Raw genomic sequence first — 14389 nt, 5'->3', positions numbered from 1 at the left:
TATCTATAGAGTTGCCAAATCGTGCAAAAATTTATTTTCTACCAAGTAAGCTGTTCAACTAGCCCGTTCAATCAGTGGCCACTTTTTATTATTTATTCATTTATTTATTGGATAGAGTAAACAATACAATAATCGGAAAACCAAACTTCTGTTTCCTAATTTTTTCTCAAATTGTTCCGAATATTATTTAGGTTATGAGAGACAGTTTAATATGCCCATACGATAACACGGGTAGGCTAGATATAAATAGCTCACTATTAGATGAATATATTCGTACAATATGAAATACGTTAAAACAGTGATACCGTGTACGATATGGACATTTTAATTAAAGTGAGACCCTTTGCAGCGCAAACATCAAATACTTTTTGGAAGATCTCTAATAGCTCTAAACTATAAGTTTGATTGATTAAATGAATTGAGCATTCACTCAGGTAGTTCATTAAAACATCAAAGATTATTTGTTGAAAATAAATACTTGTGTATTTACAATGTTTAGACACATTGCTCAACGTGGTTGAACGCCGTTACATCGCACCACTCATTCACATTTTTCACCCAATTGAAATATTCTTTGATAGAAACAAATTGAACCTGTCCATACAATTATTCTAACCATTGTTTGAAATAATATTAGGATTCATTATTGGTTATCATCTTTGCTAACTGTCATTTGTAAAGAATTATATGCTCGTCAATTTTGACATAACCTTTCAAAAATACTAACATTCTTTGATGAAGAGTGTCCCCGAACTCATCTTACTTGCCGATGAGAAAAATCCCTCATTTCCGTAACTGGACAGATTTGCCATTGTGAGTGTTGACAAGCTCAGCGTTCTTTTTACACTTTTGTTCTAAACTGTTCAATATTTTCATATTTTTCAGTTTTTAAGCTTCAGCTTGGACCCGAATTTGTTGTATGCTGTTTATTTTAACCGTTTTCCCGTTATTTTTAATTCATTAATTTCGTAATTGGCTGTTCAAACACGCTTGTTTGAATTTGAAAGAATGACAATTTCTTAGTGATCTGACTTAGCTGACCTTTATTGGTTAAGTTTGCAACTAATTTTCATGTTTCATTTTTTACAGTGCTTTATGAGGATCCAACAGAGAGCGATAGTGAGTATATCTTTTCATCAGCTAACAATATTCATTTATTAGTGATATTGTTATACTGTACTTGACTATAAATACCTTTGTATCATCATATTTTAATAATTAACAGAGACTCTTGTTGAAATGTAGTACAGGCTTATAATATTGATTCTAGACTGAATGAGAGATTAACTATGGGATTATTCCAGATTTAATAAAATGTTGATAAATTGTGATTAAATCAATCACTTGAAAGAATGTATAGCGAATTATGGAAAAATAACTTTTGTCACGGATGCTTGACACTGTAAATGACAATATTTTTGATTAAGTTGACTACTCACTAAACATTGTCAGAATTAATGGAATTTTCTTGTGAATATTATAACTTATAGTTGAAAGATCAGTAATGTATATTGTTATAGGACCTATTTTATAATCATTACACAATCTACAGACAATCCGTATCAACGAATTTTGATGTTTTGCAACTCAAACAATGCTAACTGATCTGAGATCATGAATATTATTTAAGGACCCTCACTAAAAAATAGAAGAATAGAATTTTATTCAACAAGAAAAAATTTCAAATAGTTCTATATCTAACAAGAAAAAATTGGAAAAGAGAATTTCAATAGTAAGTTATATTTGATTAGATTTGTAAAATGTGAGATAAATGTTAACTGATGATTATGAACAGTTCATTAGGCTTGGCATTCAGCCTTTAGCCGAAGTTGATGTTAAATTATAAAAATCAACTTTCGAGGCAAAACATGAAGTACAAAATTAGCTTGGTTTGCGTTTCATAACCAAGCAGATCGTCTTTGATAGACTCTCACTATTGCAATATATGCTTTTAAGGGGAAAATCAATAAAATCAATTCATTCTTTTCCCTTTTTCATGGTGATGCCTAAGATTGTAACTGACTTGTGCGTGGTCAATGTGGTGATAATCCCAAAAATCAAGACATAATGAGAATTGATTCATGTCCAGCGTAGAGATAGCAGGCCGAAGGTGCAATGACCACTAGACTACTCTGACTAGTCTGATTCATGCCACTATTTGATCTCTATTTTTGAATTAATTTAATGTCGAATATTGTAATTAATGGAATGGTGTAACGTGCAGTCTCGATGGAGACACAGGGCTCGGTGGTGACGCACCTGCTGTCTCAGGTGAAGATCGGCATGGACCTGACCAAGGTGGTGTTGCCCACCTTCATCCTCGAGCGACGCTCCCTCCTCGAGATGTACGCCGACTACTTCGCCCATCCCGACCTATTTGTAAGGTAAGCTAAACTGATGACAGGTCGAATACTCTTCTTCCAACTGCGATATGTTACGATGCAACGCGCTATAGATTCAACATACCTGACTCATTGTTGTTTTATTCTATTTAGTATTATGTTCCATGGTAATTTATTGGGGGGAAGTAGTGGACATATTTTAGAGCTATTGATACTTCAGAAGAAAGTAGTCAGGATGCTCTCAGATTCGGATAGATTAGCTCACTGTAAACCTTTGTTTCTAAAACTGGAAATCCTTACTATAATCAATCTTATATTCACAGTTCTCTCATACGAAGGAAAATTTGTCGGAGCACCGCCTCAAAAGAAGTATACACTCTCAACATACAAGGGGAATAGACATATTTATTTAATTATTCTAATTTATACAAGAGCCCAAATGTAGCTAGGTTATGACCTAGCATATTGACATCCAATTTAGTACATTATCGAAGTCAAATAATAGTTATCTCGTTGTTGGTATCATGTTATTTGAATAGATTGCCAGAAGCTTGGGCAGAAGCTCCTTGTCACTTGTTCAGACAATTTTTTAGATAATGATACAACTTGCAAATTTGTTTGGCGTGGCTCATGACATGTATTGTTTTTTGGTATTTAAATTACATTTATTTATTTATCGCGAACGTGCTAATGAGAACTGGATTATCCACTATCATCATTATTAGCTGTGTCAAATTTATATCGCATTGCATTGTATTTTTCACACTAGTGCGAACCGCGCTTGCATACAGAAAGCAATTGGTGATATGAACGCAACGGTAACTGAAGCAGCTCTAGCCGTCACTTGAACGGCTGATAGACGGGCAAAGTAGAGATGGTATTTCAATGGCAGCCAGTGCTCTTCAAATGCCACTTTCCATGACTCCAGTGACGTAATAAAGAGCATTGGTTGCCCATATTCTTTCCCTGTTTATTAGCCTCTTGACTTTCTAGTCGCGTTGGTATGACCTACACATGAACAACTCATTCAGCTTAGTTTAATGTGGAAAAATAGCTCAATTTCACGTTGTGTTATTACCAGATTACTCTCTAGATGTAACCATGAAAACAACCTAATAGAGTTAATTTAAAAATAAATTCAGTATGAACTTAAACCATTGTTTAATGACTTTTCCTAATATTCGAACACAAACCTAGTCATTATTGAACTGGAAACTGTTTGCAAAACAGCTGTTCTTGCGTGCCATGCGAAAAACACAAACCGTGCGCAAAACACGTGTTTGTGCATGGTTTGTGTCTTCTGCACGTTTCCAATCGATAACATCGATGTCAGCACCATTTTTAATAATAATTTAAAGTTGATAATGACTTGAATGTTGGGAAAAATATTGTGTGCAAACGTTCTGCAAAACTTCATAGATGGCCGAGCTCAGCTACGCTTCTTTCGGCCAAATTCTATCTCGTTTGGCAATAACCGGTTTTGCACAAATCGCTATTCCGCCACTCTGTATGTATACTATGCATGACTCTTTTCTATGTTCCTTTATAAGCTCCTTTATTTGTTTTGATTGGTCTTCAGTCTGATCCAACATCTGGACAGGAGGACAATCTCACGAGTGGACCAAACCATGAGATCAACACAGAAATAGTCCATTGTATCAACTTTCATATTTTCGGGCTCCAGTCCGACTGACTGACAACCTAAGGCTCAACTCACACTTACACGACTCAGGTCAAGAAGAGACTCGACTCTAGTTGAGAGCATGTGTTTCCAAATTGTGACACTCAGACCAGTCGATTCTAGTCTCCGCGACTGTCACCATTTGAAAACACATGCTCTCAACTAGAGTCGAGTCTCTTCTCGAGCCTAAGACCGATCTCTTTGTATGAAGTAGCCTTATCGGCTCTTATTCCAACTCCATATTTGTTGCCATTCTTGTAGATTTAATATTTCTTACCATTCTGTTACATTACCAAGTTTACTTCATTGGTTGTTGGATGTTTGACAAGTAACATCAGTTTTGCTGTTTGGTTTTGCAGTATAGCCGACATGAAGACTGAAAGGGAGCGGATGGTGGCGGTGGTGCGGTGGTACCTGGCGTCCTACCACGCGGGCCGCAAGAGCTCGGTGGCCAAGAAGCCCTACAACCCAGTGCTGGGTGAGGTGTTCCAGTGCCACTGGGACCTGCCCAGCGAGGAGGTGGGGGTCGAGGTGAGCGAAGGGGCGGCCAGGGAGGGGGGCGACGACCCCTCCACCACCCCGCCTCTGGTCAGCGATGGACCTGTGCCCTGGTGTCACCGCAATCAGCTAACCTTTGTCGCCGAACAAGTCTCGCATCATCCGCCCAGTTAGTGTTCTCATCTATATTCTATCATAAGAATTAACTATCTTACAACCGAAGACCATAGATCTACATGAAATTTGAAACAAAAAATGTGCAGTAAAATTTTCTCACATCGACCTTAGTTAGTTTTCGAGGTACTGTATATAGATTTTCCGATATTTTTGAAGAACGTCAATTAACTAGAAAACTATTAGTGAAAATCTAATTCTAAGGTTATGGTTGGGAATAGGAAGGAATTTCCAAAAAAATAATATAATTTGCTCCTTTGTTTTACTTTTTTTTATATAAACATTGAAATCAAGTCTGAAAAGACTAATGAGCAATTAACCTTCGTTTTACATGACGTTATTCAAATTTTTATGAGCATTCAAACTGTTTAGAGGTTGACTTAGAACTCGACCAATGTATTTCTTCCAATCTTGAGCGCTCATGAAAAGTTCAGATATGCAAAAAAAGGAACAAATTTTATGAATCTTATTGGAAATTGTGTCCTTTTTCCAACCATATTCGAAGAATTAGATTTTAACTGATAGCTATTGACGTTTTTCAAAAATAAAAAAATATCTTTTTAATTTTTTTTCGAATTCCATTTAGAACCTAAATGAAGCTAAATTGAACCTTTAGAACCTAAATTTCAAGGATGTTACACCTTTCGTGAGGCACTCTTTATATGTTTTGAGTCAATCAAAATCGGTGATCACCACAAACTAGATTTATTCTACGGTACAAATAGATAAAATTGTGAACATTGTTAAAGACATTTTTAAAGGACTTCGTATATTATCGCTCTTCTTATTATATGCGATGTAGAGCTTTCTGTTCTTGATAGCTTAGTCTAAAATGAATAATCCTGATGAAATTATGTTAAGAATTAATACATACTTATAATATCTAGGCAACCTCTCAATTTAACCCGAAGCAGACTATTAGCTTCCTGCTTATAGCTGCGCTGCTCGATCGCCTCTAAGGAATTGCACCGTAAGAATGATATTTGTGTGTTTTGCAGTATCAGCGTTCTACGCGGAGCACTACAACACTAAGGATGAATAATTATTATCCTTTTCATGTCCTTCAGATTCTGCGATTACTAAATGAATGGCCAAATCATAATATTATAAATGTTGCTCAACTCGCTATAGTGAGATCCACGTTTAATGGCAGTGGATAAAGATAGAAGAATAGCGATGCCGATTCTCTGCATGAATTAATTATATTTCTACACTGTAAAAAACATAATTGGCATCGTTGTGGACCTAGAAAAGGATAGTACCACCACCTTTGTCGAATAATAGACAAGGATAGCAAAACCAAAGTTGATCAAATACTGTCATTTTAACGTGGACCTCACTATAGTTTTAGGAATTATAAAACCAATTTAAATCCTTTTCAATTTTATCTTATAAAAATGTTACATCTTTAATAAGTATGTAGACTGCTAATAAAAAATAAAATACGTATAACTCCTAGTTTTTTTTTTATCAATTTATCCATTTATTAGTCCAATAATTATTACAGATCATATAGCTATGAGTGGGAGAGAGGAACAGGCTCAGCCAAATGATATAAAGAGTAAGTGAGTGAATGTAGAATGTGATTGGAGATGAAGAGGTGTGTTTGGTTGGTGTGTTTGAGGTCGATCCTGACAGTGCCGTGGATCGAGCTGGGCGGCTCGGTGGTGATCAAGTGTGACAAGACCGGCTACAAGGCCAACGTCGAGTTCCTGACGAAGCCGTTCTACGGCGGCAAGAAGCATCGCATCACAGCCGACGTGTTCGCTCCCAACGAGAAGAAGCCCTTCCTCGCCATCGCTGGCGAGTGGAACGGCCAGATGGAGGCCAAGTGGGCTGATGGCGTATGTATAACTAACTGCAATCATACATCTATTATATTATAAATAAAAGAATTGGCTTATACATTTAAGGAATAGGAAATACACGCATGACGCATCATCACGTCTGAACTACTCAACTGATTAACTTGAAATTATTCTTATGGACTCCGAGGATGCTTATAGACCTATTTTCAGTTATTCAAGATTTCAGTACGTCATGTTTTCAGTTTGTCAAGTTGACAATTCGTCAGGTTTTCAGTACGTTCCGTTTTTAGCCCGTCAAGTTTGTGATACTTTGCTTGATTGGTCATCTATCCATCTATGCAATCTTTTGGGATAAGTGGAAGAGGGGGTTTTTGGGTTGAGTGGAAGAGGGGGCTCCCATTGCCTCAACTTTGTCCACAACACTTGTAAATAATAAATACTGTTCATTTTTATTTTCCACCTTTCATGATCACTTTTTCAATACTAGATACGACATAGGCGTCTGAAGATTGAAGATAGCATTCAGTCTGCTAAGTTGTATCATCTAATGTATTGAAAACGTGGAATAATAAATCACTATTATCCATTCATTCTTCAGTTTCACACGTACCATTAAAATGATTGGGAGAGAAAAAATAAGTATAGCCTAGTGCTTTTTCCTTATTTCTTTCCCAAATTATTTCTCAACTAAATCAAATAGGTCAAGATAATTTGATTGTATGGTAGGCCTATGAGATGTTGTGGTATTTCTCCATAATTGAAAGAAGAAGACTGATATTGTCAATACCACTTTAATACATTTCAAAATTAATGCATATTACAGAACCAGGTTTCATGGTAATACCTACCACATCTTCAGCTGAACTAATATGTTTGTTGTTGTTGAAGGAACAGGAAATTCAGTTTTAGGTTACGTGTTGGGGTTGTAAAAGGGAAGGAGAATGAACATTGTTAGTGGGAATAGATGGATTAATTATGGAATTAATCTATGCTAATATTTGTAGAATAATCTGTTCCTTCAACAACAACAAACATATTAGTTCAGCTGAAGATGTGGTAGTATTACCATGAAACCTGCCTCTGTAATATGAATTAATTTTCAAATGTATTAAAGTGGTATTGACAATATCAGTCTTATTCTTTCAAATAGGTCATGTTTTATAACCAAATCATACTGAGTAGGCTACAATTTTCAATCCAAAAATATACTAACCAGATATTTTGAATGTTGATTCATTACAACTAGAATAAATTTAAATATTACACTTGAATCTCACCAAACACTGAAGATATGTCCTCAACTCTTTGCCAGCTCAACAAAATTGAAAGGTACGGTGGTCTGTTATTCAGTAGTAGTCCTACTCTCTAGTGTCTATAGTCAGTGACGGTTGATCATTACTCAGGCTTTACATTCCGGCTGGCAGCGTGAAAATCAGTCAAAAGGTCAGCCAATAACCACTATGCCAGCGTTTCACCGGTCATTTTTGACTGAATAGTCGAAAACCAGAAAATCGGTCTTTTATGTCACTGTTTGTGTTGTTGTTCTTACAGCAAGCTTTTCTCGTCCTTATAGTTTAGCTTTTCTTGAGGACTATCAGCGTGTCACTCGAAAATGTCAGGTGCAACGAGACACGTTAGTGGCTGAACTAGGTGATTTCGCTTTGAACTAACAGCTCATCATAAAGCCATTCATTTTATGCAGATGAAAATGTGCGCTATGTGTGTGTATGTTCCTAAACAAATAGAAACTTCTATATCTATCATTCAGAATTTTAGTTTCTACCAACTTGATGAGGATTAAAATGCCTCTTTATTTATGTAACCGAATTCACCTTAAAATCTTGAAATGAAATTTATTTTATTCCACTAACTATTATGTTTCACGTAATTTTTCCCATCTACGGCACTGAACTGATTTTTCAATTTCTCAGATAAGAAACGTATTACAGTAGTAACCTCCGTAACCCTCATATTTTACCTACGTTTTTTGTTCGAAGCTTAAATCTTTGACTGCATAACTAAAAAAGAATGCATTTCTATATCAAAGTTGATACTATGCTACGAAAACCTATGTTGATTATTCTTATTTTTAGCCATTGAATGTGCTCCCGAGAGGTTGTTATCATTCCATATAATGAATGATTTGTCTATAATATATATTTCACTATTATAATTATAAATCTAAAATGTTTAAATCTACTATTATAATGTTTTAAATCATTCTATAATATAATCATGACTAATGGTTTACATACCCTAACTCTGATATTCTAGTTTGATCTCTCATACTGTATTTTGATTGTTTTCTGCAGAGAACCGAACAATTCATCGATGTAGACCAGCTGTCAGTGATCAAGAAAATAGTCCGTCCAATTGAGCAGCAGAGCGACAACGAATCGAGAAGGCTGTGGAAAGAAGTCACCGCTGGTCTCAAGTGAGTAACTCACATTCTACTCTTGAGTTAAGAGCAAGATTGAGGCCGGTTACAGAGCTTGACCTGTAACTAGATTGCGTACGTCAGTCGCGCTTGTCTTTTCCATGTATCCGTACAGAGCATGACTGACCGCCCGCATGCCCACGGTCAGTACCATGCGTTTTACAATGCGTACGAAGACCATCGGTCGAGCTCGTGCGCATCCGTTCCATCGGTCGACTGAAGCGCTATTGAAGCAAATAGAAGATTTCAGAGCTGTACTGATTAGTAGCCCGATCGCACCATACTCTGATCGCTGACACCTCTGCCCGACAATGAGCTGATATTGAATTGAATAACATAATGAATGAATTTAATTAATAGTCTAAATATATAATATTTTATATCAGCATTTTTCTATACATTTCTTCATCTATTTCTAACTTTTTTATTAGAAAAAATTGTATACTATTATTATCTACGGTACATTTATTTTGTCTGTAGCTTTAAGTGACTGCAAGTCTTTTCAATGGTGATACAGTAGCTCGAGATAGATTTTGACGTTTCAAGTTGCCTTGTAGTTTTGCAGATAACTCATTAAAAAGTTTGATGAACATTTTGAAGTAGTTGAAAAATTCGTATTGTATTCGGTTTGAAATTTGAAATCTGCAACTGTGGGCAACCGGGGGTTAGTAAGTCAGTACAATTTATTATTATTTCTGAAAAGCATAAGTCATAGAAGAATATTATAGTGTTATTGTTCAAGAATTTCTGTTACCTACAGAAAGGAAACAAATCCGAAATAATCCAGATTATATTTTTGTTATGCTATTAATATTTCTTCAATAGAAAATGTACTGGTAACTGTCCATTTTGTGAGTCAGATCAGTTCGTTCGTCAGGAGAGCTCTGAAACTGAAAAACTGATGTATGGATGCATAATTATGGTGAGGCTGGTATATACGGTCGGTCGAGCTCTGTAACCGGCCTTAGGCCCGGTTGAAAAAAAAACAATCTGAAAAGATGGATTCTCTGATTGGTTCTCGTGACATTTAATCGGGATTAAAAAGTTGACAGAATTGTGTGCAACCGGGGGTTAGTAAGTCAGTACAATTTTATTTCTGAAAAGCGTAAGTCATAAAAGAATATTATAGTGTTATTGTTCAAGAATTTCTGTTACCTACAGAAAGGAAACAAATCCGAAATAATCCAGATTATATTTTTGTTATGCTATTAATATTTCTTCATTAGAAAATGTACTGGTAACTGTAGAAAGGAAACAAATTCACTGTATTGTATCCTTTGTATTGCAGCTGTAAAAAGTACCTTTACTCAGTTTCTGTAGGTTATTGATTCCAAACCTTTCCTGCATCTACTCATAGATATTTTAGATTCAGTCCTCTTTATAGGGCTACTGATTATTAAAACACATTGAACATTATCAAATATATTGTATTGCAATAGAATAAAGGGTACTTTTGATAATTTTTTATTGCGTTTTAATATTTTAGATTGTATACGCATTCGTACTTTTTTCTTCTTTTTTTTTAAATTGTCTTGCTAACATTTAGCCCAATACAATATTCAATTGAACTATTCCTTGTTTCCAGTTTGATTAGTAGCGTGCTCTACTGAAAACATAAATTAAGTCTCTTTCCTCCCCGATTTACAGGTTGAACAATGTGCAACACGCCACTAGCGCTAAATCTGAAATCGAACAGCGGCAAAGGATAGAAGCTCAACAAAGGCGTGACGCGGGAGTGCAGTGGGAAAACAAAGTGAGTTGATTCACTGTAATATAGATTTATTCAACAAATTTCTGCAAGATCTGTATTTTTTAAACTCAGTATAATTCATATTAATTCATTTAATTTCTCAAATGGGTTCACCAACATTATCTAAAAATCAGAAAAGGTCGAATGTATCTGAGCTATAGTCTTGATAAGCCGAAATGAACTTTTTTGAATCAGTTAATCATAGTTTTATTAGTTCAGAACTATGCTGATCCCAGATCAAGATTGATCTTGTTAGTGCAATCCAGCCGGATATATCTCAAAGTTTTTTATGATGAGCCCTTGGGTTCATAAGGCATCAGCTTGTGCGTGGATAAGGGAAGGATGTCCAATATTGAAAGCATGCTCAAGGACGAGTCCACCTGTATGGATAAGCTCCTCCCAAACTTGAACTCATCATCATTTGTTAGGTTAGTGGTGAAATTTTTCAGTATACCTCGTAAATCGAAAAGCCCTGCGAGTTCATGCTCTGATATAAAAAAGGCTACCAGCGTTTATGAAGGCAGATAGGAAATACCATTGGTTGTTGTGGGAGTACGTGTAGTAGAATTAAAATGTTTGAGCACACCCATAGGAATTGGCAGAAATGCATTGGAAAGCGTCTTTGAAATGACACTCATTTTTTGTTAAATCTGAATTAACAATTCTTTGTCATATGCTAAATAAACGAAATTCATCATAGTTTTTAGAGTGATTTCAAAACCTACAATTCGTAGTGATTGTGAAAATGATAGTGATGTCACTCGCAATTCATTCGTTTGTAATCTAAATTAGTTAGGTAGTAGATAGCAGATTTGTGTTTTTCTTGAAGTATCATTGCAGTGTACTTATTCATTTTCAACTTTTAATACAATTATTACAAGTACCCTTTTCATTTATTTGGATTCTCTACCGTTTTCGGCCTATCAAGTAGCAGTATCATTATCAACTATCCATTAGCCTATCCAAATTTGATTTCTATTTGTAATTATTTTCTTGTCTCTAACTCGTTTATTTTCGGTTGTTACAGTTGTTCTACCCAGAGCCGAACGACCAGTGGTCTTACAAGCACCCGTTGTCATCCAGGCTTAACTCAACCAGTCACCGATAGTGACAAGACAGAGTACGCGGAGTTGATGCTAGAGAGAGTACCTGAACCGGTTGCTGTATTATATTTTTGGTACCATTTTGCCGGCGAAGAGGCATTTGAAGAGCGGTTATCAGAAAAAGAACATTTTTGTCTTCTGGATTCATTTCGAATTCACGCTGCTGTTGTTCATTAAATTCATTAGACGTCCCGACAAAGTCTCAGTTTTCCATTAAAGTTCGAAAATATCTAGTTTACTATGAAACTTTTTTACTAGTAAAGTACTAAACTTTTAGTGTTTGTCCAAAAGATTTGGAAGTTGCTATTCTTCAACTTATAGTTCCGATAATGATAAACTGTGTTGCTTTTTCTTTAGAACCTTGATTCGAAATTTTGTAACTATTATAAAGCACTATACTAATATTGTTCAATTGAAGTATGAACGATACTTCTATGGAACAAAATTCTTAAAAAAGAATAAATTGAATAGAATTGTGTATAGAAAGGAGTACTTTCAATCTTCATTATAGTACTTTCAATCTTCATTATAGTTTACATTTATTGAAAAGAATTTCGATAACAAAATCTTCAAGGATATTCAAGATGAATCATTTATGAATTTCCTATCTCTTCTAATGCTACTGAAATCTAATCTTATTGGCAGATTGTGTGGAGTCTCACCGATCGCGTCAAAATACATCAAATGAGAAGTAATATTCATCGGAAATGTATAGGAAAAATAGTCAAAATTGAAATATGCTAATAGCTGATTGAGCATCCTTACCTAAAATTGATCAATGAGTCATTTCACTTTACGAAGTAAACGATTCCTAAATTTTTGGTAAATCATATTCAACGTTTATTTTAGACTGGAAATAAATCTCGTTGAATTATTATTTTATAAGTTTTCATAGTTGTTTGACATTTAATCAATTTGTTTGATTTCAGGGTATGGGTCAATTATCACTATCATTTTATGGAACATTCAAATATTTTCAAACTCCATTTACACTGGAACAATAAGTTCATTCTTTTGATGAGCAAAATATGTTATAAAACTCATAAATTTTCTTTATTCTATTCTTTAGAAATTTAAATACTAAAAGTTTTGAGGATAAAATAATGTATTTTTAGTACCATAAGGAAAAGGATATCTGGAAATTAGTATGATTTGCTCCTTGATAAAATCAGTACCTACCCCTTACAGGATCAGTTGGCTTTCACAAACTCAATACCGTACTCTTAACAAAATTGATAAGTTTGAATAATTGAATTTCGATTTATGAAATGTCAAGTTTTTCAAAACCAATAGCTGATAGGCTTCTGCAAACTTGGTTGACAAAATCAAAGCTACAGCCTCGTAGAATAATATATTTAATAAGATTTTTCCAAATTTATCGGAATACCTTTTACGATTACTCTGTACTATAGTATTATTATCTATTGAAGGCAAAAATCGTAGATAAAAGTTCTATTATTTTCATCATATTGGAAAGGAATTTCCATTTTTCATCATTCTGCCAATGTATAGTAAACGCATTTTAGCAGAGTTAATATAAATGAATTCAAATATCTTTCCTACTGTTAAGACTTTAGAAGCTTGGTTTCTGTCATTTTTTTCCAGTCAATTATCACATTTCTATCAAACTAGTTCAAATAATCAAAGTGAAAGTTATTTTTTTTAACTATTCATTTTCTACACTTCTATCAATCCGTAGAAATGCTAAATTAGCACCACGTCTTTCTCTATCTAAAATAATTGATAGTCTCTTAGCTAAGCTTCGCTTACTAGGAAAATTTTCCTTTTTCCTCAAAGTTTGTCTAATATAGAAATAAAGTTTCTACTAGATGGAAAGATATTGAAGTGGTTTGGTTGGGTGTAATGTTATCGATTTTATATTTTTAATTGAAATCAACGTTTAATTCTCCCAACTACATGCCTCCCACTTTTAAAAAATAAAATCATATTCAATTACCAAAAAGTAATAATCATCATTAATAATAATTGAAGATTCATTATCCTTTCTATTAAAGACCAAGCAATCGTATTGTCAACTGCCTTAAATAAATAAAACTAAATGATGCGTTATTCACCGAATATGTTTGCTAAAATTATTTAAAACGTAAATCAAGTTTCATAAAAGCGTATACTATAAAAATATTATAATTATTCCATTAAGGATCATTCCATTGATTGTTTGTGTATGTATTTGTAATGGTTTCCCTCACTGTTGAAGTTGATTTGTTGAAGGTTTAACAATGTTTCAATTCTAATAATTGAATAGATGATTATTATTTATATCAATAGTTATTTATGGAATATTCTGGTTAATGCCACTTGTATATTATGTAAGTATGTAGTGTTGTTAGTCTTCAGGTATCCATTGTTTTTTATTCCTGATTGTTTCAAGTTTGTTATATTTTGCTACAGAGAAAAAGCAAACAAATATTATATATTGTAACGATACTGTATATTTTTAAAGAAATAGACAATAAAAATAATCAATAGATATTCATGTAGTTAATTTGTTTTGTATTAGGTGTTAGGTCCTACTCAAATCTGATTTTCTGTGTAATACGTGGGTCTCAGTTCTTCAAGTTCTCAGTTCATAAAT

At 34.3% G+C, this 14389-nt stretch overlaps 1 protein-coding gene across 1 annotated transcript in view; it reads left to right on the top strand.

Moving 5' to 3' along the window:
- Positions 1–13591, top strand: part of LOC111061927 (oxysterol-binding protein-related protein 9) — a 101574-nt gene extending 87983 nt beyond the window's left edge. The window contains exons 12-19 of the mRNA XM_039420151.1: positions 1090–1119; positions 2225–2384; positions 4383–4690; positions 5694–5734; positions 6282–6539; positions 8816–8937; positions 10588–10693; positions 11718–13591. Coding sequence (XP_039276085.1) covers positions 1090–1119; positions 2225–2384; positions 4383–4690; positions 5694–5734; positions 6282–6539; positions 8816–8937; positions 10588–10693; positions 11718–11798 — 1106 coding nt within the window. The 3' untranslated portion in view covers positions 11799–13591. The remainder of the gene's footprint in view (positions 1–1089; positions 1120–2224; positions 2385–4382; positions 4691–5693; positions 5735–6281; positions 6540–8815; positions 8938–10587; positions 10694–11717) is intronic.
- The last annotated feature ends 798 nt before the right edge of the window (positions 13592–14389 follow it).

This window comes from Nilaparvata lugens, chromosome 2 (assembly GCF_014356525.2).
Source record: "Nilaparvata lugens isolate BPH chromosome 2, ASM1435652v1, whole genome shotgun sequence".
NCBI lineage: Eukaryota > Metazoa > Arthropoda > Insecta > Hemiptera > Delphacidae > Nilaparvata > Nilaparvata lugens.
The sequence above is the reverse complement of the archived record's forward strand: the minus strand, read 5'-3'. Positions and strand labels throughout refer to the sequence as shown.